The 24,866-nt window shown below is 33.6% G+C and overlaps 1 protein-coding gene and 1 long non-coding RNA gene across 8 annotated transcripts in view; both read left to right on the top strand.

Annotated features, from left to right (window-relative positions):
- LOC137490493 (uncharacterized) overlaps positions 1-11,470 on the top strand; it is a 75,297-nt gene extending 63,827 nt beyond the window's left edge. For 3 of the 7 annotated variants that reach the window (XR_015507460.1, XR_015507461.1, XR_015507464.1), the window contains 2 exons: positions 4,837-4,927; positions 11,255-11,470. This is a non-coding gene — a long non-coding RNA (uncharacterized LOC137490493). Of the gene's footprint in view, positions 1-4,836; positions 4,938-11,254 lie in introns of all 7 variants that reach the window. The other 4 variants (XR_015507463.1, XR_015507462.1, XR_015507465.1 and 1 more) reach the window with 2 other exon arrangements.
- A 1,805-nt stretch (positions 11,471-13,275) lies between these two features.
- cxcl14 (chemokine (C-X-C motif) ligand 14) lies at positions 13,276-23,146 on the top strand. Its single transcript, NM_131627.1, is given in 4 exon segments — positions 13,276-13,586; positions 14,574-14,679; positions 17,319-17,432; positions 21,950-23,146. Coding segments are annotated over 4 exon segments (303 nt in total). The 5' UTR covers positions 13,276-13,519; the 3' UTR covers positions 21,966-23,146.
- Positions 23,147-24,866: the final 1,720 nt, after the last annotated feature.

Below are 24,866 nucleotides of genomic sequence, written 5' to 3'. Positions count from 1 at the left end.
CTTCCCAGCCAAGGTTGAGCCCCTAGCTTAAAGGAAGGTGCCTGCTTCTTCTGCGCGATCAAAATGCACAGCTCTGGGTTCTCATACTGGGGTGTAGTTTTTACCTGCCCTTATAAATACAACTATTGAGATCTCAGATTAAACACAGAATGAAGATGAGACTGGAAAACAACAAAAAACGTGTATATTGTCAAAGAAAGCTCAAGGGAGGGCAGAAACCAGTGGAAGATTTTAACTCTTAACCGCACATGTCATCACCGCATAGCAATTTATGGATGGCAGCACATTCTCTTTGAGTTATATACCTTACATAGGGAGGATGTGATGGATATCCTTTTACATATCACTTTAAGTATTTAAGACTTTAGTCACGTTACTCTTTTGTTGTCTTATAAAGGCTTTAAAACAAAATGTCAGAGTGACCCATATTCTATTTACAGTTACCGGCTTGCTAAAATAGCGGCATGTCCTCAGTTTCTTTGTTCTCCACAGTACATAAACAATGCATTTAGTTTTAATGCAGGTAAGTCTCTTTGGATCCACAGTGCATCCGGAAAGTATTCATAGCACTTGACTTTTTCCACATTGTTTTATGTTACACCCTTATACCAAAATTCATTAAATTCATTTATTTCCTCAAAATTCTACACACAATACCCCATAATGACAATGTGAAAAAAAAAAGATTTTTGAAATTGTTGCAATTTTATTACAAATTAAAAAACCTGAAAATCATCAGTCATATGGACAAAAGTATTGAATAAAGAATTGTCTTGAGGCACAAGGCTGGGGAAGGTTACTGAAAAGAATTCTGCTGCTCTGAAAGTTCCAATAAGGCAAGGCAAGGCAAGGCAAGTTTATTTATATAGCACATTTCATACACAATGGCAATTCAAAGTGCTTTACATAAACAAGAATAAAAGAAACAAGTAAAATAAAAATAAAAACAAATAATAAAAATGCGTAAAAACAAAACAAAACATAAAAACAGGTAAAATGTGATATAAAAGAATGAAGAAGAAGAGAAAAACATGATAGTGCAATCTGTCGGACGCAGCACAGTGCTCATTCAGTAAGGCACAGTGGTCTCCATCATCTGTAAGTGGAAGATGTTTGGAGGTTTGTAAGTGGAGGCCTGTGACCAAACAGAAGCCACTCCCCATTAGGAATTTGCCAAAAGGCATCTAAAGAACTCTCAGACCATAAGAAACTAAATTCTCTGGTCAGATGAGACTAAAATTTAACTATTTGGAGTGAATCTCAGGCGTTATGTTTGGAGGAAACAAATAGCACCTCAACTTAAAATACCGGCAGACAATCCCAACTAACTAACTCTGTGTCACCGCATAACTATAGATGTGTTCGAAAATAATGAGAATATATATATGTATTCTCGAGTTCGAGTCCGAACGTCCGATTCCGATTGAATCTAAAATCGCATAATCAGCAATCACGTGATCGATTCTAGACTTCCCTATATTTAAATTATAGTTATTTTTTAATGATAAATGGAAAGCTAACATTTGATGTTATGCATTTAGGACATTTTTATTTGAAACTATTAAATAAGTTTTGTCCATTTTGAACACTAAAGAAATGAAAATCAATAAAACAACGCTCACCACCAAGCTGCTGCAAAGCTACAGCTAAAAAAAAAAAAGAGATCTTGAAAATTTTTTGTTTACTACATTTATTTATTACATTTTAATTCTTAGCTGGGCGACGCAGTGGCACAGTATGTAGTGCTGTCGCCTCACAGCTAGAAGGTCGCTGGTTTGACCCTGGGCTCGGTCAGTTGGCATTTATGTGTGGAGTTTGGATGTTCTCCCCATGTTCTCCCCAAGTGAGAACATGCAAACATGCACTTCCTCCAAGTGCTCTGGTTTCCCCCACAGCCCAAAGACATGCGGTACAGGTGAATTGGGTAGGCTAAGTTGTCCATATTGTAAGAGTATGAATGAATGTGTATGGATGTTTCCCAGTGATGGGTTGCAGCTGAAAGGGCATCCGCTGCGAAAAACATGTGCTGGATAAGTTGGTGGTTCATTCTGCTGTGGCGACCCTGGATTAATAAAGCGACTAAGCTGAAAAGAAAGTTCTTAGCTGACATTTCTTTGAAATTTACAATGAATTCTTTTGCAGAATAACAAAAAGGTCAAATGCATTCAGACATATTTCTTTCATGTATATTTTTTGACACCACAATACCAATGTTTTATCTTCAGATGAGTGAAAAGTCAAAATTATAATGATGCAGATTTCAGTAATAACAAATGGAAATATTTGTAAAAACATTTGATCTTCTGACCAACTGTTGTCAAGGTTACAATTCACTTGTTAAAATCAACTTTCAAACTCCAGTAATGAATCGCAAAATGACTCTTTAAAGTTGTGGGGTTACCAGCATTCTTTAATATATTCTAGAAGAGAAGAAAGGGAAGAAATGTTGACTTACTCTTATTTAAAGATAGTACATTATACCTGATCTTTAAAATGATAGATGGACCCAAATTCTAAATATTTCAAGGCTTGATTCTGCTAAATGTTTTGAGTTTTAAGAAGAAAAAAAAATCAGCTGTGTGTGTGCGAGCGAAAGAGAAAGAGAATGTGCTAGGCCTTGTGGGATTAATCAGGTTATTTAACTGCTGTTTATTTACACTGTGAAGGGATGATTTTCTGGGCTGCACTCTCTGACAGCTAAAATCAGCCAGGCTTTATTTTCCCAAGAACCATACTAAGCTCATGACACATGCAATCTGGATTAAACCGCAGCCCTGCGCTGATACTCCTGCCTCTGGCAAAGGCCATCAAATGTGTTCCCTGCTTTGGCAGGTTTGATGGGTATGGCATGTGATGTTTGGACAGAAGGTTTTTAAAAAGACATCAGTTTATCATGAAGTGCTGGTGCATTACATCAGTCTCACTCAGTTAAATAAACCGACTGGCTCCAACAGAGCAATCAAGCTCAGAAAAACAGCAGAGAGCTCTTGGTGTGAGTGGTGTGCTTCACTCTTCAGCCAGATTTGGACAAAACACAAATTTCTTACACCATGTAATGTGCTCTGGCTAATGGATTATGGTGCACAAAAGGTCATTAATGAGAACGCATATTTTATAGAAAAGTATTTTGAATGTGTGTCAAAAGAATAGCAAGGAGTTGGTTTTGTTAGGTTTTCAAATATTTACATTTTCAGTTTTCTGAAGAAACCACTGTTGAAAAGTAATTTTGTTTTTTCCCTAAAGATTAACATATTTTCTTCTTGGATCAGAAAATGCCTTTCTATTTTGTTGTAAATAACCTTCAGGGTTCTGCAGGGCTTGATATTGGACTCTTTTCTTTTTTCTATTTGTATAAATTGACTCACTAATTATTGTTTTGACAAAGTTTCTCATCTCAGTTAAAATTAATTATAAAAAATATATAAGCTATCATTTACCCCAGGACTACTTCTGAATTAAAACATTTCATTTAATGATCTACACTACCTGACAAAAGACTTGTCGCATATCCAAGTTTTAGGAACAACAAATAATAACTTCACTTCTAGTTGATCATTTGGTATCAGAGGTGGCTTATATGAAAAGCAAAGGCCTCGAGATTATGCTTACTTTACCTAAATAAAATATGATCGTGCCTTGACTTTGCTTGGACAAAAGTCTTGTCACTTAACAGAAATAATGTACAGTATAGAACATAAAGTCATGCCCAAACCATGATTTTTCCATCACCAAACATGACTGATTTCTGTGAGAATCTTGGATCCATGTGATTTCCAGTATCTTCTGCAGTATTTGTGATTATTGGGATGCAGTTCAGCAGATGATTTATCTAAAAAATCCACCTTCTCCCACTTTTCCTTTACTAGACATCAAGTTTTTATTTGTTGCTCTCACAACAGGGATAGGCAACAAGACTTTTGTCAGATAGTGTATACACAGTTAACAAGAATTTGTCCTTCGTCTTAATTTCGCCATGCAGATGACACATTGTACACATTTCTGGCATTAATAATAGGAAAAATTATTTTCAAAAACTGGCCTGTCCTTATTCATTTAATAAGATTTTGTTTGTGTGTGTGTGTGTGTGTGTGCGTGCGTGTGTGTGTGTGAGTGAGGTGTGTGTGTGTCGATCTGAAGCTCTAAAAGATTTGCTGTCACTTTTTATTTCCAACCTTTTCCATCATTACACCTCTGGCTGTCATAAATCTTCAAAGCAATTACTTCTGTCGACTTCACGGTCCTGATTAAAGTTTAAAGGTGATTATGATTTCTCTGTTGCTTCCCAGAGGCAATGGATCTGTGAATTTGATACTCCTGCACAATTATATATTAAAATCATGTCTTCTTCCTCTGTAACCTTTCAAGCCATTGTAACTTGTTTTGTTAGGTTAAATTCTTTATTTGGAGTCATATAGTGCTTTTGTCTTATTTAAATAGATGTATTGCAGTATGCAACATGTCAAACATTTTCTATAAATGAAGATTATTTTTCTAGCGTGCAACATCCCATTATTATTTTAACCAGACTGACTTGTATAACAGTGTATTATGTGTTATTATCACAGGGTTTTTGTATCAATTTAGTTGGCTTCATGAACAAATCATATTAAAGCCATGTCAAACACTGCTTATCCTGTATCTGAAAATTCTGCAATGCATTTTTAGACTTGGTCTGTGGTAAAGAAACTTATGTAAGCAGAACAGCAAACTTAAAAGTCTCAGCAAAATGTTGAATCCACCACAGATATGAGATGAATAGATCAGAAGCTCCAAAGACAGTGTTATATAACACTAACAGTCATTAGTGTTCTCCTTATGTTTATTTACTCACTAAAGGCCTGCTCTTGAAGAGAAATAGAGATTGAAGGAGGTGTACAGAAACTTGGCTGGACGCGTCTTATGTCTCGGCTTGTGCAATGCTGAACAGGTCAGTTCTGGTATGTACTACTGCTTGTTTATATGTCAGTGTGGGAACAATTATTCTCTTCCCAAAATAAACTGTTATGAAGTCAAATTATTTGTGACACTGAAAGTCAAATGCATCTTCTGAGCCTCCCTGTTTAGGTCTTATGCAGGCTTTCCGTGTAATTTAAAGCAAGCATTCCTCTGATTCCTCCATGACTTTTAGATTGCTAGTTCTACTGTGCAGTATCTGTGAAATTCTGTGCTGGGATTATCCAACGTGTTCTATCACGGGGCAAGTATACGCGAAGAAGCTGACAGCCCGCTGGCCATTGGCTAACTTGACTTAAAATCATTACATGCAATTACAAACACCACCCTTCTTCGGGAGCAATTTGCTCAGGCATGCCTGATCAAGTAAAAAAGGAGCCGCTCTGATTCTTGTTGATGTGCTGATTTACATGTTGTCATGTCATGGTGCTTCCCTTTTAACACCTGAGATTCTGTGCTGATATTTACTGCATTGAAAATACTACAGTAAAAATCTTTAGAGCAACTGAAGAAATATTGTTTAACATCACAGGCCGATACACTACAACCTAATGCAGCAAAGAGATAGAGGTTTGTCTTAATGCACTAGTCAATGAAAGAACAGCAATGAAGTAGAATAGGTCTTTATGGGTGGTAACATAAAACAGTTTAAAAATGCTTTCACATACAGTCACGCTATAGCTTACAGTCAAAGGCATTTTACTGGTAATCTCTACAATGATTTGTTTGGATCTGTATAGGTTTTTACTCAGAACAGTACACATAATTTAAACCAATCACAGAACTCAAGATTTGTGACATGTAGTAGCTAATGACTTATAAAAAATATGTTAACATTACAAAAGTTACTCAGTTAAAAGAATGATGTCTTTTGTTGATTTATTTATTTTTGTGGTCATTTTAGATTTCACATTATAGTTGGTGCCGATATTGGACAGAAATATAGTGGAATTGTACTGTGGGCATCCCGAGTCCCTTTCCCCATCCTATCCCCTGATCTCTCTTTTCAATTTCATTTCCCATCAATACATATACTGTCCAATTATGAAACCAAAAAATATTTAAAAATTTTTTTGTTTGTAATCACAAGCAAAACTGCAGAACTTCAAAATAACTGTTTCAATAACAAATGCTTGCTGTACTTTAACTCATTTGTAGGGCCAGATGGAATCTGTGGACATTTTTTGCTATTTCTGCGCAGAATTGTGTTAAAAATTTGCAGATTCATGCAGACTTATTTTGTGAGTATCATAACTAAAACCTTAATATATGAACTAAAAAGTAATACCTTTTTAACTTGCATTTAATGTTTACAATGCAAACACAATTAGATCCACTTTGTTTGGTAAACAAAGCAAGTCTTAATATATCTACTAAAAAAGAAAAAATATTACTTTACAAACTGTTTTGTTTAATAAATTATATGAACATTTTCATATAATTCATTTAGAATAATTTAAAAAATTGAATAAATATAAATTTACACACATTTACACAAATAATTAAACAGAATCAATCATAGGATAAAAATCTGCGGAATTCTGTGCGTGCAGATTCTGTTGGGGCCTACTCATTTAGTTATTAGTGATTTAACCTTTGAATTGATGGTTGATTTGAATAAAAAAGCATAAATATAAAATGTGTGCATAATCACTGACACATAGATAAACACTTTATAGCTGGTCTTTAAGTATACTGACTAAGGCAGGATTTTCAGCTGTTGTATTTTTCCATCCATCCCAGGAAGAAATAAATGTGAGATTCATTTGTTTTCCACACCGAATGAAGAATAACACATTTAAATGACAAAAGAAAGAAGTAAAAAATTTATAATTTGAAGTCCCATATGACCATTTAAAGTTGAAGTCAGAATTTTATTTATTTATTTTTTTTATTTTTTTTTTGCCAAATGATAATAAACGGAGCAAGAAAATTTTCACAGTATGTCTGATAATATTTTTTCTTCTGGAGAAAGTCTTATTTGTTTTATTTTGCCTAGAAAATAAAGTTATTTTTTATTTTTTATGAACAATTTTAAGGTCAATATTATTAGCCCCTTTAAGCTAATTTTTTTCCTATACAGAACAAACCATCGTTATTTGCCCTTAATTACCCTAACCTGCCTAATTAACCTAGTTGAGCATTTAAATGTCACTTTAAGCTGTATAGAAATGTCTTGAAAAATATCTAGTAAAATATTATTTACTGTCATCATGGCAAAGAGAAAATAAATCAGTTGTTAGAAATGAGTTATTAAAACTATTATGTTTAGAAATGTGTTGAAAAAATCTTCTCTCCATTAAAAAGAAATTGGGGAAAAAATAAACGGGGCTAATTATTCAGAGGAGCTAATAATTCTGACTAAAGTCAACTATACATATGACAATTTTTTGTTAACTAATGCGTTCAGATATATTAGCTGTTTATTAACTATAATTGTATATATGTTTATACATAGCCATATCTAAATATAATTATATCTAATATGTTTGAACAAAGGCGATGAGTGGCGCGGTAGGTAGTGCTGTCGCCTCACAGTAAGAAGGTCGCTGGGTCACTGGTTCTATTCTCGGCTCAGTTGGCGTTTCTGTGTGAAACCCTGCGTTCGCGTGGGTTTTCTCTGGGTGCTCCGGTTTCCCCCACAGTCCAAAGACATGCGGGGATGTCCGACATGCGGGGATCCTCCGTGCATGTGGTACAGGTGAATTGGCTAGGCTAAATTGTCCGTAGTGTATGTGTGAATGTGTGTGTGGATGTTTCCCAGAGATGGATTGTGGCTGGAAGGGCATCTGCTGCATAAAAACTTGCTGGATAAGTTGGCGGTTCATTCCACTGTGGCAACCCCAGATTAATAAAGAGAATCAGCCAAAAAGAAAATGAATAAATATATGCACATATTTTAAAAAAATATTAAAGGTATTCGTATTATAACTGCAGACGTCACAGTGGCACAGTGGGTAGCATGTACACCTCACAGCAAGAAGGTCGCTGGTTCGAGCCTCGTCTGGGTCAGTTGGCATTCATGTGTGGAGTTTGCATGTTCTCCCTGTGTTTGTGTGGGTTTCCTCCCTGTGCTTAGGTTTCCCCCACAGTCCAAAAACTTGTACAGGTGAATTGGGTAGGCTAAATTTGTCCGTAGTGTATGTGTGTGAATGAGTGTGTATGGATGTTTCCCAGTGATGGGTTGCAGCTAGAAGGGCATCTGCTGCATAAAGCATGTGCTGGATAAGTTGGTGGTTCATTCTGTTGTGGCGACTGCAGATTAATAAAGGGACTAATCTGAAAAGAAAATGAATGAATGAATGAATGAATGAATGAATGAATGAATGAATGAATGAATGAATGAACAAAGCTAATTGTTGTCAACCTTTTGTCATTGCATTTTTTACAGTTTTCTATTCTGGATTTTATGTTTGTTTGTTTGTTTGTTTGTTTGTTTGTTGCTGTTGTGTTTTTTTAAGATGAGGGCATGGCATGCAATCTGACTAATCTGTCTTATTTCTATCAAGTGACAGATCAGTACGTGCCTAAACACTGTAGCATTTGAATGGATGATTATATACAATATAGAAAGTGATTAAGAGTTGTTAAGCCTGTTTGTTTTGCTGTTCTACACAATTATATGTTTAGTTGTATTTTTCCTTGCTGTCCTCAACTTTTCAGAACAGACTTGGGATCCACCAGAGCCCCTGGTATATGCATCTTTATTTTCAGTTGACGTCAGAATTATTAGCCCTCCTACACTATTAGCCCCCTCAATATTTTTTTCCACAATTTCTGACAAGATTTTTTTCAACACATTTCTAAACATGATAGTTTTAATAACTCATTTCTAATAACTGATTTATTTTATCTTTGCCATGACAACAATACATATTATTTTAGCAGATATGGTCCACGATACTAGTATTCAGCTTAAAGTGCACTTTAAAAGCTTAGGTTAACTAAGTTAGGGTAATTAGGCAAATCATGGTATAACAGTGGTTTGGTCTTTAACCAATACAAAACATTTCTTAAGGGGGCTAATAATATTGACCTTAAAATGTTTTTTTTTAATGAAAACTGCTTTTATTTTAGCTGAAATAAAATACATAAGACTTTCTCAAGAAAAAAAAATATGAAAGGAAATACTGTAAAAAATAAAAAATAAAATTTTTGCTCTGTTAAACATCATTTGGGAAATATTTGAAAAAGAAAAACTATTCCCAGGAGGGCTAATAATTTTGACTTCAACTGTATGACAACCGAGACACTGCTGCATTCATTATTAACTTTGTTAAATATCATCAATCCCTCTGAATCCCCTCTCGGATCGCTGTTGCAAACAAACATTTTTCAAATAGAAGGAAGAAGGACCATATGCCAAAAATGGCCTTAGGTCTAGACAGGTTTTATAAGCATACCAATAGTAATTGCTCCAATATGCCTGCCTGGAATGAGCATTGCATTGTTGCAGGGTCAGTCAGGTCCTTTCACATACCTGGTGGAAGGTGAGGTAGTGATTGGTGGACGGTGTTTTGCATTAGATTCAGCAGGTGGCTTGGACAGCGTTAAAGTATCAGATTTAATCCACGAGAAATGGGGATGTTTATTTTAGTTCACCAACTGATTTACCACTGCAAACCTTTCAGTGTGCACGGTGCCTCCTTATTTAGAGAACCTGATTGTTGTTTAGTCTACTGCATATAGAAATATTAACCAGCTACAATGTTTTATTGCTTATTTGTGATTGGTTAGATCTGCTTAATATAGCATCAGACATATTTGGATACTAATGCCAAATGAATAGGATTGCTAAAATATGAAATGGCTCATTTTAGTTACAGCATGTAGTTTACATGTTATGATAAAGCAGTATACAGTTGAAATCAGAATTATTCGCCCCCCTGTTTATTTTTTCCCTAGTTTCTGGTGAACGGAGAGATTTTTTTCAACACATTTCTAAACATAATAGTTCTAATAACTCATTTCTAATAACTGATTATTTTCTCTTTGCCATGATGACAGTAAACAATATTTTACTAGATATTTTTCAAGACACTTCTCTATTGCTTAAAGTGATATTTAAGGCTTAAATAGGTTAATGAGATTATCTGGGCAGGTTAGGGTAACTAGGCAAATTTTTGTACAATGATGGTCCAAACTATCCAAAAATATATAGCTACTATCCAAAAATATATAGCTTAAAGAGGCTTTTAATTTTGACCTTAAAATGTTTTTTTATTAAAAACTGCTTTTTGTTTAGCCAAAAGAAAACAAATAAGACTTTCTCCAAAAGAATAAAAATTATCAAACATACTGTAAAAATGTCCTTGCTCTGTTAAACATCATTTGGGAAAATTAAAAAAAAGAAAAAAAATCAAAGGCGGCTAATAATTCTGACTTTAACAGTATGGGTCCAAGAAAATATAGTCTTAAAGTATCAAAAAAAAAAATGATACCGCTTTTATTTTCTTTAAAATGTGTTCTTTTTAATTGTATGTTTGTTTTTTGAGCAAAAAATAATGACCATCATACTTTTGGCATGAATTACAGAATGACATAAAATGTCATTGACTATAATGATAGTTTATGTATCAACAAAGCTCATCAGACATATTTAGAGCAAGAATCATTTTCTGACATATTAAAAAGCTCTATTTAAGGATCAAAGACAATTACTTGCAATTTTCAATGTTTATATGTTGCCAATGCTTTTATGTACTAGTTTTAATCATTTGTTTCCCGACAACATTTTTAATAATTTGAAATATAACCAAATCATTCGATATTTGAATTTCATGTGCTTTTTATGTACTGTATATGAGGCAACATCATAATGGGACATCTCATCTTTTGACCTTCACATCAACTTAAAAATATATATATTTGTGAATGTATTAAATAGTTTATTTTATTTAAAAAATTTCTTTAATTCCAGATGAATTTCAGGTTGATTTTAAAAACTTATTTCTATGAAATGAACCAGATTTTCACATGCTGCCTGCCATAATATGTTTGCACATTGTTCAGTGAATTTACCAATAATAAATTTAGCTTAAAAACTTGGTTTTAAATGCTTTTGCAAATCTCAGTTCACCCACATAGATATTTACTTAGAAATCTCTTTATGACATTACCAATATAAAATAGATATAGCTGCCTGTGTTTTCGGTTTGACTGACAACATAAATGCACTTTGTGATTTTAGTTGATTTGGGTTAAAGAGGGCCATCAATCTTGTCTGTTACCATTACGTTTCTTCTACATCCAGTCAAGCAGAATGAAGGGCAGCTTCACATATGATTTTCATGCTTTTCAGTTCTCCAGGACCTTTGGATCGGCCACAGACAGTCATGAAATGGACTGAGGCAAGGCTGATGACAGCTGGGACGAGGCTCTCGTCCGCACACATAGATCCTCAGATGGTTTGCCTCTTGCCCTTCAATAATCCATGCATGAGGAGAAAACCAGAAGCAGTCTTCTCAGGGGTATCATTTACCGGCAAACACTGCGCAGCCAGTGCACACAACAATAGGTAGGTCTATTTGACAATGTGACACACAAATTTTAAAAAGGTGACACAGATTGAAGACCCATAATTATAGTATCATCTATGGAAGTAAATAGCCAGTGAGCAACATAAGCTAATAAACTGGGTAGCTCCCCGAATGAGCCTTTCTAACACATACAATACAAACTCCCTTTGCATGTCTTAATATGCAAATAAAAGATTTGCATCTTCAAAATATGCCTGATCTGTCTTTAAAATAAAGTTATGCTAAACATCCTTGTTACAATAGGACTTGAATTCATCATTAATTAATTTTGTCTTTAACGGCTTAAAAATTGACAAATTTCTTATTGTATTAACACCTACAAATGCTATTCATTATATTACATATAAACTTTATAAGAAACCAACACATGTGTTTATGAAAGATATTTTATTAGTGTTACAGTTTACAAATGATTCAATTTATTTCCATGCTGTTTGTTAGAGACCATTTTGAGGGATGTAAACAAAAACAATCGCCCCGACGTATTTCCTGTTTTACATTTTTAATTTCTATAGCATCCGAGAATCCAAAAAGAGCCACATATTGATGAAGAATGTTATGTATTGTTGCTTTCTTTATGCACAATGTTTGTATTTTTGCCATTATTCATCTAAAATATTCTTTTGTTTTGCAGATTGATGTAGTGCTATTCTGATTTTAGTGCTGGCATATTGTTTTTATTATCTTACAGATAAGATTCTAATATTTTGTTTGTTTTACAGAATGTGGTATCACAACAGCAACTTGTCTTTGCTAACTGTGGGTCTTTTGAGTTGCCTGTTCTTTGTTGAAAACACATCAGATTGTAAACAATATACAATATATTTGCATTAGTGTTAGGGTTAAGATATTTTGGGATGTTAGTAAAGCTTTAAAGAACTTTAAACTTTTAATTTGGCCCATATATGGGCTCATTTGTCCTATGTTCGACCACTAATGAATTGTAAAAACAACTGATAGAAGAAGGCTTTAAGACAAGGTTAGTTTTTAATTATTCAACTGGAAAAGTTAAAAGAAGAAAGTTGAATGAGCTGACCAGTTTGTTATTTGCCTTTTAGGCAACTAGGTTTTCCCTATTTTACTATTTTATTCCTATGTTTTATTTAAAATGCTAATCTCATAACATTATTTAGAAAACTGTAATAACTGACTGTTTAAATGAACATTTGTAAATATATATATACTTCTTAGTATAACAGTATTGTTATGGTGTAATATGTTTGGTATCAAAGAGTGTGGCTAATCTCATCAACCAAAGTTTATTGCTTAAAAATCACTAAAGTGCAATATTTAAAGCTCATACTTGACTAAAAAATTACACTTCTTCATTTTTAAAGAAAAAAGAACCACCCCTTTCAATAGGCTGGCTGGCCTGAACAGACATTTAAAATGCCTAATTTGCCTAAATGTTTTGTGGGCTATTTAGTTATAAACTCTTTTTTAGGAAAGATGATGTCCCTAGCTTCAGTTTGTAAAGGTTTAGTTAAAGAAAGCCTGCTAAAGTGAGCCTTTATTCATGGGCAAGAATCAAGGAGAACAAATTAAGTGAGACTTCAACAAAAGCCAAGAAAGCCAATGCAATTATCTCCCTTGACAACCCACAGACTCTCCATATAAACTTTTTAACTCAATTTCATCTGATTTTCTGAGGCTATAGACGTAGCCCGTGTATCAAAACATAGAGAGCCGCCTGTCTATTCAGCCTCGACTCCGTCCTCGCGACTTAAATCTGCTGTCTAGGAAGGCGACTCGCTCGGATTGGAGACGCGGCCACAGTTAATTCGTCGGCGGGCTCTGCATATCAATGAGGCGCTCGAGCGCGCGTTTATAGAAGCTCCGCTCGAGATTGAGGAGAGTCCGAGAGCGCGTGTGACGTGTCGCGGAGCACATTCAACCTGCTACTGACATCACAGAGGCAGAAACAGAGTTTATCATCAAACCGACACTGTTTGAGGATCTCCATTATTGGATTTGAGTGGTACAAAACAGACCGGAGGCTACAGGAGTTTGTCAACAAACTATTGGGGATGAATCGCTGTAGTACGGCCGCTTTATTTTTGCTGGTTATCGCCATTTATTCGCTCAACACAGAGGGTGAGTGTTTGTTATTTTTATCTATTCGCTAAATTCCCCAAGAAATGTAGTGGTAAATGTGTTTAGCTGCTGTTAGTTTTAGGTTTAATGAAGATGGTTTTAGTTTTAGTCCCTAACAAACGTCTGTTCTTCCGTTTGATCAACTTTTCCTGCTGAAAAACAGAGCCTCACGCTTGTCCAACTGTCAAACATCTCTCTTTCTCTCAGACAATCTGGTTCATTTTGTAAAACTTGGCCAGTGACAGTAGATAGTCGCTCTTTGTGTAGCTGGATGAGTCTTGTTGGCTTCTGTCCTGAGAGGCTGTTTAGAGATGATGCTGAATGGAGCCGAGAAGATTGATGAGGGATTAGATGTAGGTCACACGTCTTTCAGCAGCTCACCTGCCTCAAAACCAGCGTGCTGGAAGAGGCTCAAAACTGCAAATGGCACTTTAATGAATCGCCACTCCAGTGTGGCTGTGCTGTTTGTTGATTTTCTGGAAACTCGTTTGTCACCTCAGTTTTCTAAAGTGTAAAGCCTAGTAGGGGGAAATGGATCAGCCTGGCTGAAAACATCTCAGGGAAAGATGCATATATTTAAGAACAAAATGAGATATTTGAATCCAATAAAAGTAGACTACGTTGTAATAATCAAGAAACATTTTTTAAATAATTGTGGGAACACAATGCATATGTCTGTTTGCTGTACGTTTTAGATCATTAATGAAAATATACATTGCATAGACATTTCATATTTACAATATTTTATCATAGAAAAACGTTTTTTAATAAATGTGTAATCTAAGACACACTTATTTGTTCTGATTATTGCTCATTTCTTTTTCTGTTTGTTTTTGTTTTGTTTTGTTTTTTGTTTATTTGTTTTTGTTTTTCTTTTTTCAGTTTGGGATAATTCATATGTCAAAACTCTTTATTTTTGTAAGATTCAGCTATTTCTTACATCATTCTTCTTGAGACTAAACCATGCTTTTTATTCATTTCCTATAGCATATAAGTGCAGATGCACAAGAAAAGGGCCGAAGATCCGGTACATAGATGTACAAAAGCTGGAGATCAAGCCTAAACATCCGTACTGCCAAGAAAAGATGATATTGTGAGTTGCAAAAATATATTTATTTTTTTCTCTCATTTTCTCATTTGGGTCTGGAAATCATGCCTATAGCTTTAACTCAATAATTACTACTCAATAATTATTGACAGTCTATAAACAGGGCCATTTTAATTGACTAGTCTGTCTTAATTTAATAAGAAAAGCCGTTTAATAGAAGAGACTATATTTCAGCATGTTTGTTGATTTTAAGCTTCCTCTTCTTGATATATTATGAACAGCAGTGCAGTCCGTTATGGCTGTCTACCTCAGAACCTGCTAGAAAATCCAGGTCATTTGACCTCAAGGTGGTCAAGCATGGTCATCCAGCTCAATCCAGTCCCCACCAGTTTAACCCAGGCTGTAGCTGTCTGGAAATCCATCTTATCAGCCAATGAAACCATCTTGCACAAGCTAATGACCATAAATGACCACCTGAGATCATCTATATGCCTTGTAAAACCAGCTGCCAGTAGAAGAATTTCCACGAGAAAGATTTAATAGCTCACTTGGATTGTGGAAGGTGGTATTGACAAAACGGGCTTAAAATTGGTCAGTGTTGTTGTTATGATGATGCATCCTGTTCTTGAAACCTATATGATCCAACGTGTTTACTGTTTATGAAAAGCTTGCCTTTATTGCAGTGCATTATCATACACTACTGTTCCATCTTCTGGTTATACTAGGTATTGCAGTCTAACAACAGAGTTGGGAACGAGTCAACAATTATAATGACCTTGAAGTATTCATTTTAATTCCCAAAAGGAAGAGTTATGCCTTTTGTTAAAAAAAATACATATGTATGGATTAAGGACAGACTACAGATTTTTAAATAAAACCAGTCAGAATTGCTTAAATTAGAGCAAAAACTAAGATTTTATAAACAAATAAAAAAAAATCCACTTAAAAATAATTCTCAGTTTTTCTGAATTTATGACAGTAATCTCCAATTAACAATATATATAATTTAGAGTTTTTTTATTATATAACAAAATGGTGCCATGTGTTCGGATATGTTTAAAATGTTTTATATCTTATTTGTATATATTTTTTCTTTTAAATACACAATACCATTATTTAAAAAAAAAGTTAATCTGAAGAATTAAGAAATACATTTTTGGGAATAACAACACATAATATTTGTTATTCTGACCAATTGTCATTTTTTGTAAACTAAACTATATTTTTATTTGAATGTTAGAAAAAATGTATCATACGTTTTTAGAAGAAATGTTTATTTATAATTGATTATATAAAATCATTCATTTTTAGTAAATAGTAAAAAATTTACAATTACATGATTTTTAAAAATAATTTTAAAAACTATTATTAACAAATAATGTAAATGTAGTCCATATCTTGTTAAAAACATCTATTTTGGCACTAATTCTATTATATATAATTATGTTTATACACATACCCGGCGTCCAAAGGTCTAGAATTTGTCCCATAAACAAGCTCATTTGTCCTAATTTGACTGCTATGCCATAATATTTTGTGAAAGTAACTATCGAAGAAGGCTTTAAGACCAAGCAGAATCTCTCTTTTGGCTTTTGCTTCAGCATGACTGAGGAAAGTTAAATGTGCTGGCCAGTTTGTGTTTGTCTATTAAATGAAAATAGGCTAGTTTTTAAAGCTTGAACAGCATCCTTTTATTGCAATAATATATGATGTAATAAATTTCTATTATAAAATAAGTATTATTCTCATATTTTTTTCTTCTAGATTTTTAGAAAATGTTTTTTGTACATTAAAAAATGTGGTTGATGACCATCTGACAAGCTAATCCAGCAAAAAAAATAGTACTTAAAACTTATTTAAACCTCATAATTAAATAGAAAATGAGGCTAATAACTGCAAAAATGTCCATATTTTAGGAAACAAAAAAAGAAGCACCCCTTTCACCAGGCTGGCTACGGGCCTGCATAGATACAATACTAATACTTTTTTCCAAAAGGTAGGTTAATTTTATATTTTTCCATTAGTTCGTGTCACATTCAAAGTTTTTTGGTAAATAATCCCCGGACATTTAGCTCATTTGTCTGGATTTGCATTCGTGAGCTCTGACCTCAAAAAACAAAGCTGCTGAGAATGTTCCTTCACTGCAGTTTATGGCACTGGATTCTGAGTGTGAGTTTAACATTCTAGAAGCTTCTCCAGTCCTACAAGAGCTCCTGCAAGTTTAGAAAGTTTAGAGTCAATAAACATGTCCTTTTGGCTGCACAGGTGAATAATAAAGCGAAAATCAAGATAAAGGCCGATGGAATGTTGATCAGTTTGCTTCAGTGACTCCAGCAATGTGGTAAACATCTTCTTAATAGACAAAAAGTAGTTATGCTATTGAATTCTGTTTTGCACTTGTTTACCAGTCAAGTGCTTAGCGGAGCATTTGAGCTTTTTGTGGTCTTGACGATTCACCTTTTTTAAAATGAAGGTCCAGCAAAACCTTTAGACCTTAACTACTCAAATATCAGAGTAGAAAACAACAATACTCATTAACAAATAAAATAATAAAAATGCATCTTGGTGATTCAGGAAATTCTATATCACTGATTACTGTTTGTGTTCCTTAAATGGCTAATGTTCTCACCTTGTTTTTTTGTTTACCCATCCACTCATCTGTATTTTTTCCCATCTGTTTATAGTGTCACCATGGAAAATGTGTCGCGTTTCAAAGGTCAGGAGTATTGCCTGCATCCAAGACTCCAGAGCACTAGGAACCTTGTCAAGTGGTTCAAAATCTGGAAGGACAAACACAGGTAATGTCCAGCAACAGGATAGTATCAAACTAAACATTTGCTGCTTGTAAAGAGATTTAAATTGCTGTTAGGTACACAAAGCTGCCACCCAGCACAATTTAGTTCTGTTTAAAACCCAAATTAATCATGTATAATTTGGCATATTTGCGAAGTTAAAGTTAAAAGTAAAGTTATTTATTTTGGGGTAAAAAGTAGAGTAAATTTAGGAGCAATGTCAGCTGAAAGATTCAATTAGAATAAGAATAAGTTATTATAGTTTGATAAAGCATTTTCTAATAGATTAAATTGCAGAGATTTTTGGAAAACATGACAAGGTAAATTCAGTTAAACTAGGGATATGTTCATACGACAATGGTGTGCTAGAAACATTTCTCCTTTGCGAGATTGAGAAGTGTTTGTGCAGATAACTTTGGCTACATTTACATGGAACCAAATAACTAGTAAACAGATGGAAAAGCCTCCATGTAAACACCCAAATTCATCCAAAAGCTATTTGAATTGTATTGTATTGGAAGAAACACTCGATCATATTGAAAGCCAAAACTGGAAAGTACTGATGTGTGCAATGACGTAGTAATGGCATATTGACTCATGGAATGAGCTGATGTTTTGTACAAAGAAGTGAAGTGGAGCACAACAATGTCTCTTCAGTCTTCACTTTTTGCACTCAGAGACATTGTCACTTCTTGCTGTTTTTCTGATCGGATGGCTATCCGATGGCAAAAAGACCAGGTGTAAATGCCCTCTGAAACGCATTTGAGATTGATATAAATCACTTAAGAAAGTCATCTAGGACACATTCCGAGTTAAACTGGATAGGCCTAAATGCATCTGGTTGTTAAAACCACTTATTTAAATATTAGTATTTGCAAAAAAATGTGAGAGCATGTTATGGGCTATTTACTGTATTATTACATTGTCAGATATACAGTGCCTATAAATAATCATCATACCCCTTTGAAATAATTACTTTATTTTTCCTTCAGTCTGAAGTGAAATCATGTTCCAAATGACTTTTTCATCCTTTTGAAATGTTTTTTTATAGCCTTCTCCTAACCTCTGCCTTTTTACAACTTTATCCCGAAGGTCTTTTGAAAGCAGGGTGTAATTTTCACAGGATATGATGATTTTCTTTAGGCACTGTAACAGAGCTTATATGGAGCATGCAACGGCAACTCCTCAAATGACAGTTTATGATGTTTAATTAAATTTTATTTTCATTCCATTTCTGCCCAACTAAAACGTTAAATTGATATTAAATGACAGCTGTAACAGCAGAGATGCATATTTTACCTGTGGTTACTCTGTGAATGTAGAGGCTCTGTCATTTAGGAAGGCACAACGTTTTGCTTTCTATACAGTATACTAATATATAGGTTATACACATTATTGTGTAAACTCTCCACAGTTTTGAATGATGTTTTATAAAGCCTATATTGACCGTAATCACAGAGCCCGCCTTGTGATGATATTTTACTGGAATGCGAGTGAAGTACAAAACTCAATATCTTGAGCAGGGTTGGGTGTAATTAGTTAAATTGTTATACATAATATACTACATAAAGTAAAAAATATATAAATAAATATATATACCATCCATAAATTTCAAAATACAAATGTATTTTGCAGTATATTTCTATTTGGTTTAAAGCACTGACTCGTGCTGACAGAGAAACTGTTTACACAATAACCTTTCTGCTAAAATGGAAAATTATATTTTTATTTTTATTCCAAAAAAAACGATGCCATTTCTAAAAGAGTTTCAAAGTTTGTATTGTCTCTGTGTAAACTACAAAATCATGATTGAGTGAAAATGATGAATTTGTGTCTTTAGGCATGCTTGAGTATTTGACAACCAAAATAAGAATGGAGATCTATACAGTACAGGACTGCATGTAAATGTTTGATTGTAAAGTAACCGTTTCAAACATCCACCAAGACATCTTCATTTTCACCAGTACATGTATTTCTCAATAAGGATGAAAAGACCTTAAAACCTTTAGGGGTAAGCCATAACAGAAAGGGAGATGATCTGTAAAAAAAAATAATGCATCGAACCAGAGAGATGCCAATAAAAGTAATTGTATTGCCTTTTTGGGAATCTCTTCAGGGACACACTTGACCAAATAAGCTTTAGTATAAATCAAAGAAAATAAACTACAAGCAAACTTACCTTGGTTTCTTAAAGGAAGTGTTTACACACACACACACACACACACACACGCACACACAAAAATCACTAGTTAATTACACTCGTGGTTTCAAACACAAAAGATAATTTGAATAAAGATGAAAACATTTAACCATTGCCAAACACTATAGAAGTGAGTGTGTACATGTTTTCTGTTCAGCAGAAGGAAGAAACTGTTAAACAAATGAAAAGTGGAGGTAAATGACAACAGATTTTTCAGTCATGGGTGAACTTTCTCTTTAAACAAAATAGAAAGAACAAACAAACATGACACAAAATGGTGTCTCATCCTGTACTCCGCTTAGAGTCACAAAAAAGTAAACACAGCATAAATTTGCAGGGTTTCAAAGGCTTCTTAAATCTAAATCACAAATGAGAGCTGTATTTTTATCCAGGCAAAGATCAGATAAATTTGTGAAAAGTAAAACTACGATGACACAAAAGGTTTTCTGGGTGGTCCTTATAACATTATGTGCAGCACAGCTGAACCTATTACTAATTAACTGATAATCAAGTCAAGTTGAGCTATTGTCGTTCCGCTACATGTGTAGACATAAAATTTCTAGCAGGACCTAGTACATAAATAAAAAACTTAAATATGAAAGTAACACTGGGCATGCAGCCATATCCATAACTTACATACTGGAGTGGTAATCTATACATAAATAGTTAACTATAGTATAGTATAGTAAAGTATAGTATAGTATAGTATAGTATAGTAGACTATAGAATTACTTTACATGTATTACATTACTAATACAAATCGCATTACCAATACAGAAAATGGTATGCAAGAAAAAAGCCAGTTGTGCAACAGTAAAAAACAATCCTTATTGATTCCTTATAAGATGGAGTTTTAAAAAGTTGTGCGATGTATTTAGCGAGAAGAATTTCATAGATGTTGTTATACATGACCACATCCATTCGAAACATAGCTACACAGGAATAGAGAGAGAGAGAGAAACAATACAAAGAGACTTATTAAAAATTAAAGTCCACACCACATGGCGTAGGCATAAGACCAGGGGTGCCTAAACTTTTTCTTATAAAAGGCCAAAAAAAAAAAAACTTTATTGAGGGATCTGAGCACAATATTTACCAAACTGAATATATCACATCGTATAATATTAAATTTGACATTTGTTATTTCCTAATTTATTTTGTAAAATTTAAAAATAACTAGAAAATGTTGCTTTTAATCATATTTACTAATGCAGTATCCTTTTAAATATTTTAGAATGAACTGTACCACAATTGAGTTCTGCTGAAAACACTAGTCAACTTGCACATACCTTTGCCTTCATTTGCTCATCTCTTGTCCATCACTTTTTGTTAAGTGACAGTATTTACATTTTAAAGTCTGATTCATTTACAACATTTAATTGAAACGTTTAATTTCAGTGGACTTTTTTGTAGCTCACCAATAAAACAAAGAAACAAAGGATTACAATAACAAGGGATGAAATAACGATCTCTTTCGAGGGTATCGCCCCAACCACATCACCATCAAACTCCTCCCTCTCTTTTTAGATGGGATGGTGGGTCAAATCAAATGTTACAGTGGGCGTGGGCCAACTTGGGCCCGGGAGCTTTACTTTGGACATCTCTGCATTATCGTTGGGCGATGTCAACCAATTTGGCATCGTACATTAATGTGAAACATTGCGATGGAATCGTTGTCGTAGGCAATGGTAAATTAATTATTTATGAATAACTAATTAATTCATAACAAATAAATTTTTATAGCCTACTGTTTCAACTACCTGGCCCGCATGGTCTTTGGTTTACCCATAGCTAAACCATAAATAAATAAAAATAAGGTACACACAAATTACCACCTGTCAATCACTTTTTTCACAGGACTCTGGCATGAATAGGCAGTGATCTGTGTCGTTATAATAGTGTCGACAAACTTGCTTTGTAAAAAAAATCATCTATCAATCCAACCCTACTCTGCAAAAGACAAAACAGACAAAAATATTTTCTGCATTTTTCAAGGTTTAGTTCACTCAAAACTGAAAATAACATGATCATTTACTCTCCCTCATGTAGTTTTAAACAATTTTGAGTTTCTTACAAAAGAAGATATTTTGAAAAACTCTGGCTGGGATTGACTTCCATAGAAGGAAAAAAATACTATGAAAGTCAATAGGTGCCAGCTACCAGCATTTTTCTAAATATCTTTGGTGCTCAACAGAAGAAAGAAACTTAAATAGGGATTCAAGAAGTGAAGGTTAAGTAAAGAATGACAGAATTTTTGTACTCTTTTTAGGATTTTCTGACAGTGCAACACCTTAACAATGTTTGTTTCTTGTCATTTTTTTAGGACGTTTGAAGCCTAAATGTTCTACATTATGCACAAGGCTAAAAGCATTGTGGGATGACACTACCAGTGAACTGTGGATGACCAGAGGACCAATTTTTTAAAAGCATGACAAAGCATATACCCAGACAAGCTTATAAAGCACACCGGTCTATTTTATGAAGTTATATTAATGTGGAATAATGTATAGTCTTACACAAATGTTTCTTATGAGCCAAATGTGCAGTTATGGCAGAGAATGTAAGAAGCGATCATTACATTCCTACAATGTGTAATGTTTTCTGAAGCATCAGTTCTTGGTCGTTGTGTCGTGGCATATAAAGGGTCTTGACACTTATATTTTGGATACTGTCTGGTTTGAAACTACTGTGATCTTCTATCCACAGGTGTCAAAGTAGATCTTAGAGTTCTCACAGTACAAAAGAACTGAAATATCGAGGAGGTGTATATAATGTCTACAAAGAATTTATAATATTCTTTGCCAACATTCAGGCTGGTAAAAGGAGGCAAAGTGTTTTTCACTTATTTCAAAAAATAAAAATGTTTCTCATTGATCTGCCCAAAAGTGCCGGAGGAACTTTCGTTTATTTTATACGTTAGTATAAAGTTTATAAGTATAGTTTATTTGCTTTGGAATTTGGTACTTCATGGTGAAATGAAAGAGACAACTACATAATATAAACCATTTAAATCATATCATGCATTTACTTTATATTATTTACACACATACTTTATTCCTCGGTGGACATGTACCACCATACGAAGAGCACATGAACTTTGGGGCCTGTGTTTAAAATGAAGCTTTTTTTATTATTATTTAACATCGGCCCTCTTATCAGCACATTCTGAACTACATGTGCCTCCTCTTTGAGGTGTGCAGGTTTTGCAAGCTATTGTTTTCTTGTTTTGGTATGACTGTGTTTTCGTTTTCTTTTTGGTAAATGGAATGTTTCTCGTCTCTTCTTGTACATCAGATTGTATGTATAAGCACACAGAATATAGGCTCTTGTGTATAGAGCATCTTGCCTAGTCTAGCTTGTTGAGGATTTATTAGTGAAGCCTATTGTATCACAGAGTTGTCGTTTTACTATTTAAATAATAAATATTAGAAATGTTTGATTCTTTGTGTTTGGACTGACCCACCAAACACAACTTAAGTCCAAGGAGTGTAATCTTCGAGCACAGCAATAAACATTTAAGTAAATCGTTGAGTGAGTCTTGATTATTTTTGTATCAATTACAGTATCGAGTAGTTGCTGTATGGATATTTACAGGAGACCAGCGGGTGATTTTGCAAAATAAACAATACAATAAGACAAAGTTTAAAAAATCTAATGTTTAATGAATTCATATAAAAATTTACAAATGGATCATTCAATTCAATTCAACTTTGCTTGGTTTCTGAATGAATCGGCCGTTTTAAGGGATCGCTTGAATAATTGAATGAATTGCTCATTATGACATGGACTTTCTGCCACCTATTGGCGATTTTAATACAATTTTAATACAGTATCTTTTTTCAAGATGGACTTAAATCAAAATTTATACACCAAATAATATACATTTTATTATCGTTATGAATACATATAAGTTATTCGTTTAAAAAAAACTTTTTTTTAATTTTTAGTTAAATAAGTTAATATGGTTTTAATGTAATTGCAAGCAAACCATGGCAATCTCAATAATTTCTTTTTCTGATCTGGACATCATGCTAAAATAAGTTAGGTTTTAATATTTGATTTTTAAAAATGTTTTACATTAAGAATGAGTTACTGTAAACACAATTTTTACACAATTATTTTTTTTAATTAGAGATAAATATATTTATGTTTTGAGGAATGTGAGCATTTTTTTAAAAAACATTTTCAATGTCAAAATTATTAGCCCCTTTAAGCTATTTTTTTCAATAGTCTACAGAACAACCCATTGTTATACAATATCTTGCCTATAATTACCCTAACCTGCCTAGTTAACCTAATTAACCTAGTTAAGCCTTTAAATGTCACTTTAAGCTGTATAGAAGTGTCTTGAAAAATATCTAGTCACATATTATTTACTGTCATCATGGCAAGGATAAAATAAATCAGTTATTAGAAATGGGTTAATGAATCTATTATTTCTAGAAATGTGTTGAAAAAATTGGTGTGAAAATATAAATGACAACATAAATTCAATGAAAAGTCTAGTATTTATTAGATTTTTTAAAGTTATATTTGTAACTGAACATGAGCATACATGACCTGGGACATGGCAATTCAGCTACTTGCATGGAATTAGAGTAATTACTTTAAATTTAATTTATTTTGGAGCACTTATCATTGTTTCTTATTGTGGAAATGTATTAATCATCTCAGGCTTTAAGGATTTTTTAAATTGCATTTTTAAATATTCTGTACCATATAATCCCTTGGGGACACAAATCGTCACCTTGGAATTACAAGGTTCTATCTGTGTTCTGAATGACCTTGAGATATTGAGCTTCAAAGTTTTTGCATTCCATACAGCAAACAGTACAGTGTGTGTGTGTGTGTGTGTGTGTGTGTGTGTGTGTGTGTGTGTGTGTGTGTGTGTGTGTGTGTGTGTGTGTGTGTGTGTGTGTGTGTGTGTGTGTGTGTGTGTGTGTGTGTGTAACATTTGTTTTTTAAATAAAAAGTCTTAAAATGTAAACAACTTATAAAAAATCATCCCATAATGTAAATAAGTTGTCATTTAATAAAAATATGTCAATAACTCAATTTTGACAAAAATGTCAGATATAATTCAAAATGGCACCAAATAGGAACCCAACAATAGAATAGAAATTAAATATAATTATATATAATAAATAAATAAATAGCAGTATAATTCTATTAAAAAACAATTTTATAGAGTTAATGAGTTTATATAAAAATCTTGACATAAAGATTAAGAACACAAAAGT

Source organism: Danio rerio, chromosome 14 (genome assembly GCF_052040795.2).
Source record: "Danio rerio strain M-AB ecotype USA chromosome 14, GRCz13ab, whole genome shotgun sequence".
Lineage (NCBI taxonomy): Eukaryota > Metazoa > Chordata > Actinopteri > Cypriniformes > Danionidae > Danio > Danio rerio.
The sequence above is the reverse complement of the archived record's forward strand: the minus strand, read 5'-3'. Positions and strand labels throughout refer to the sequence as shown.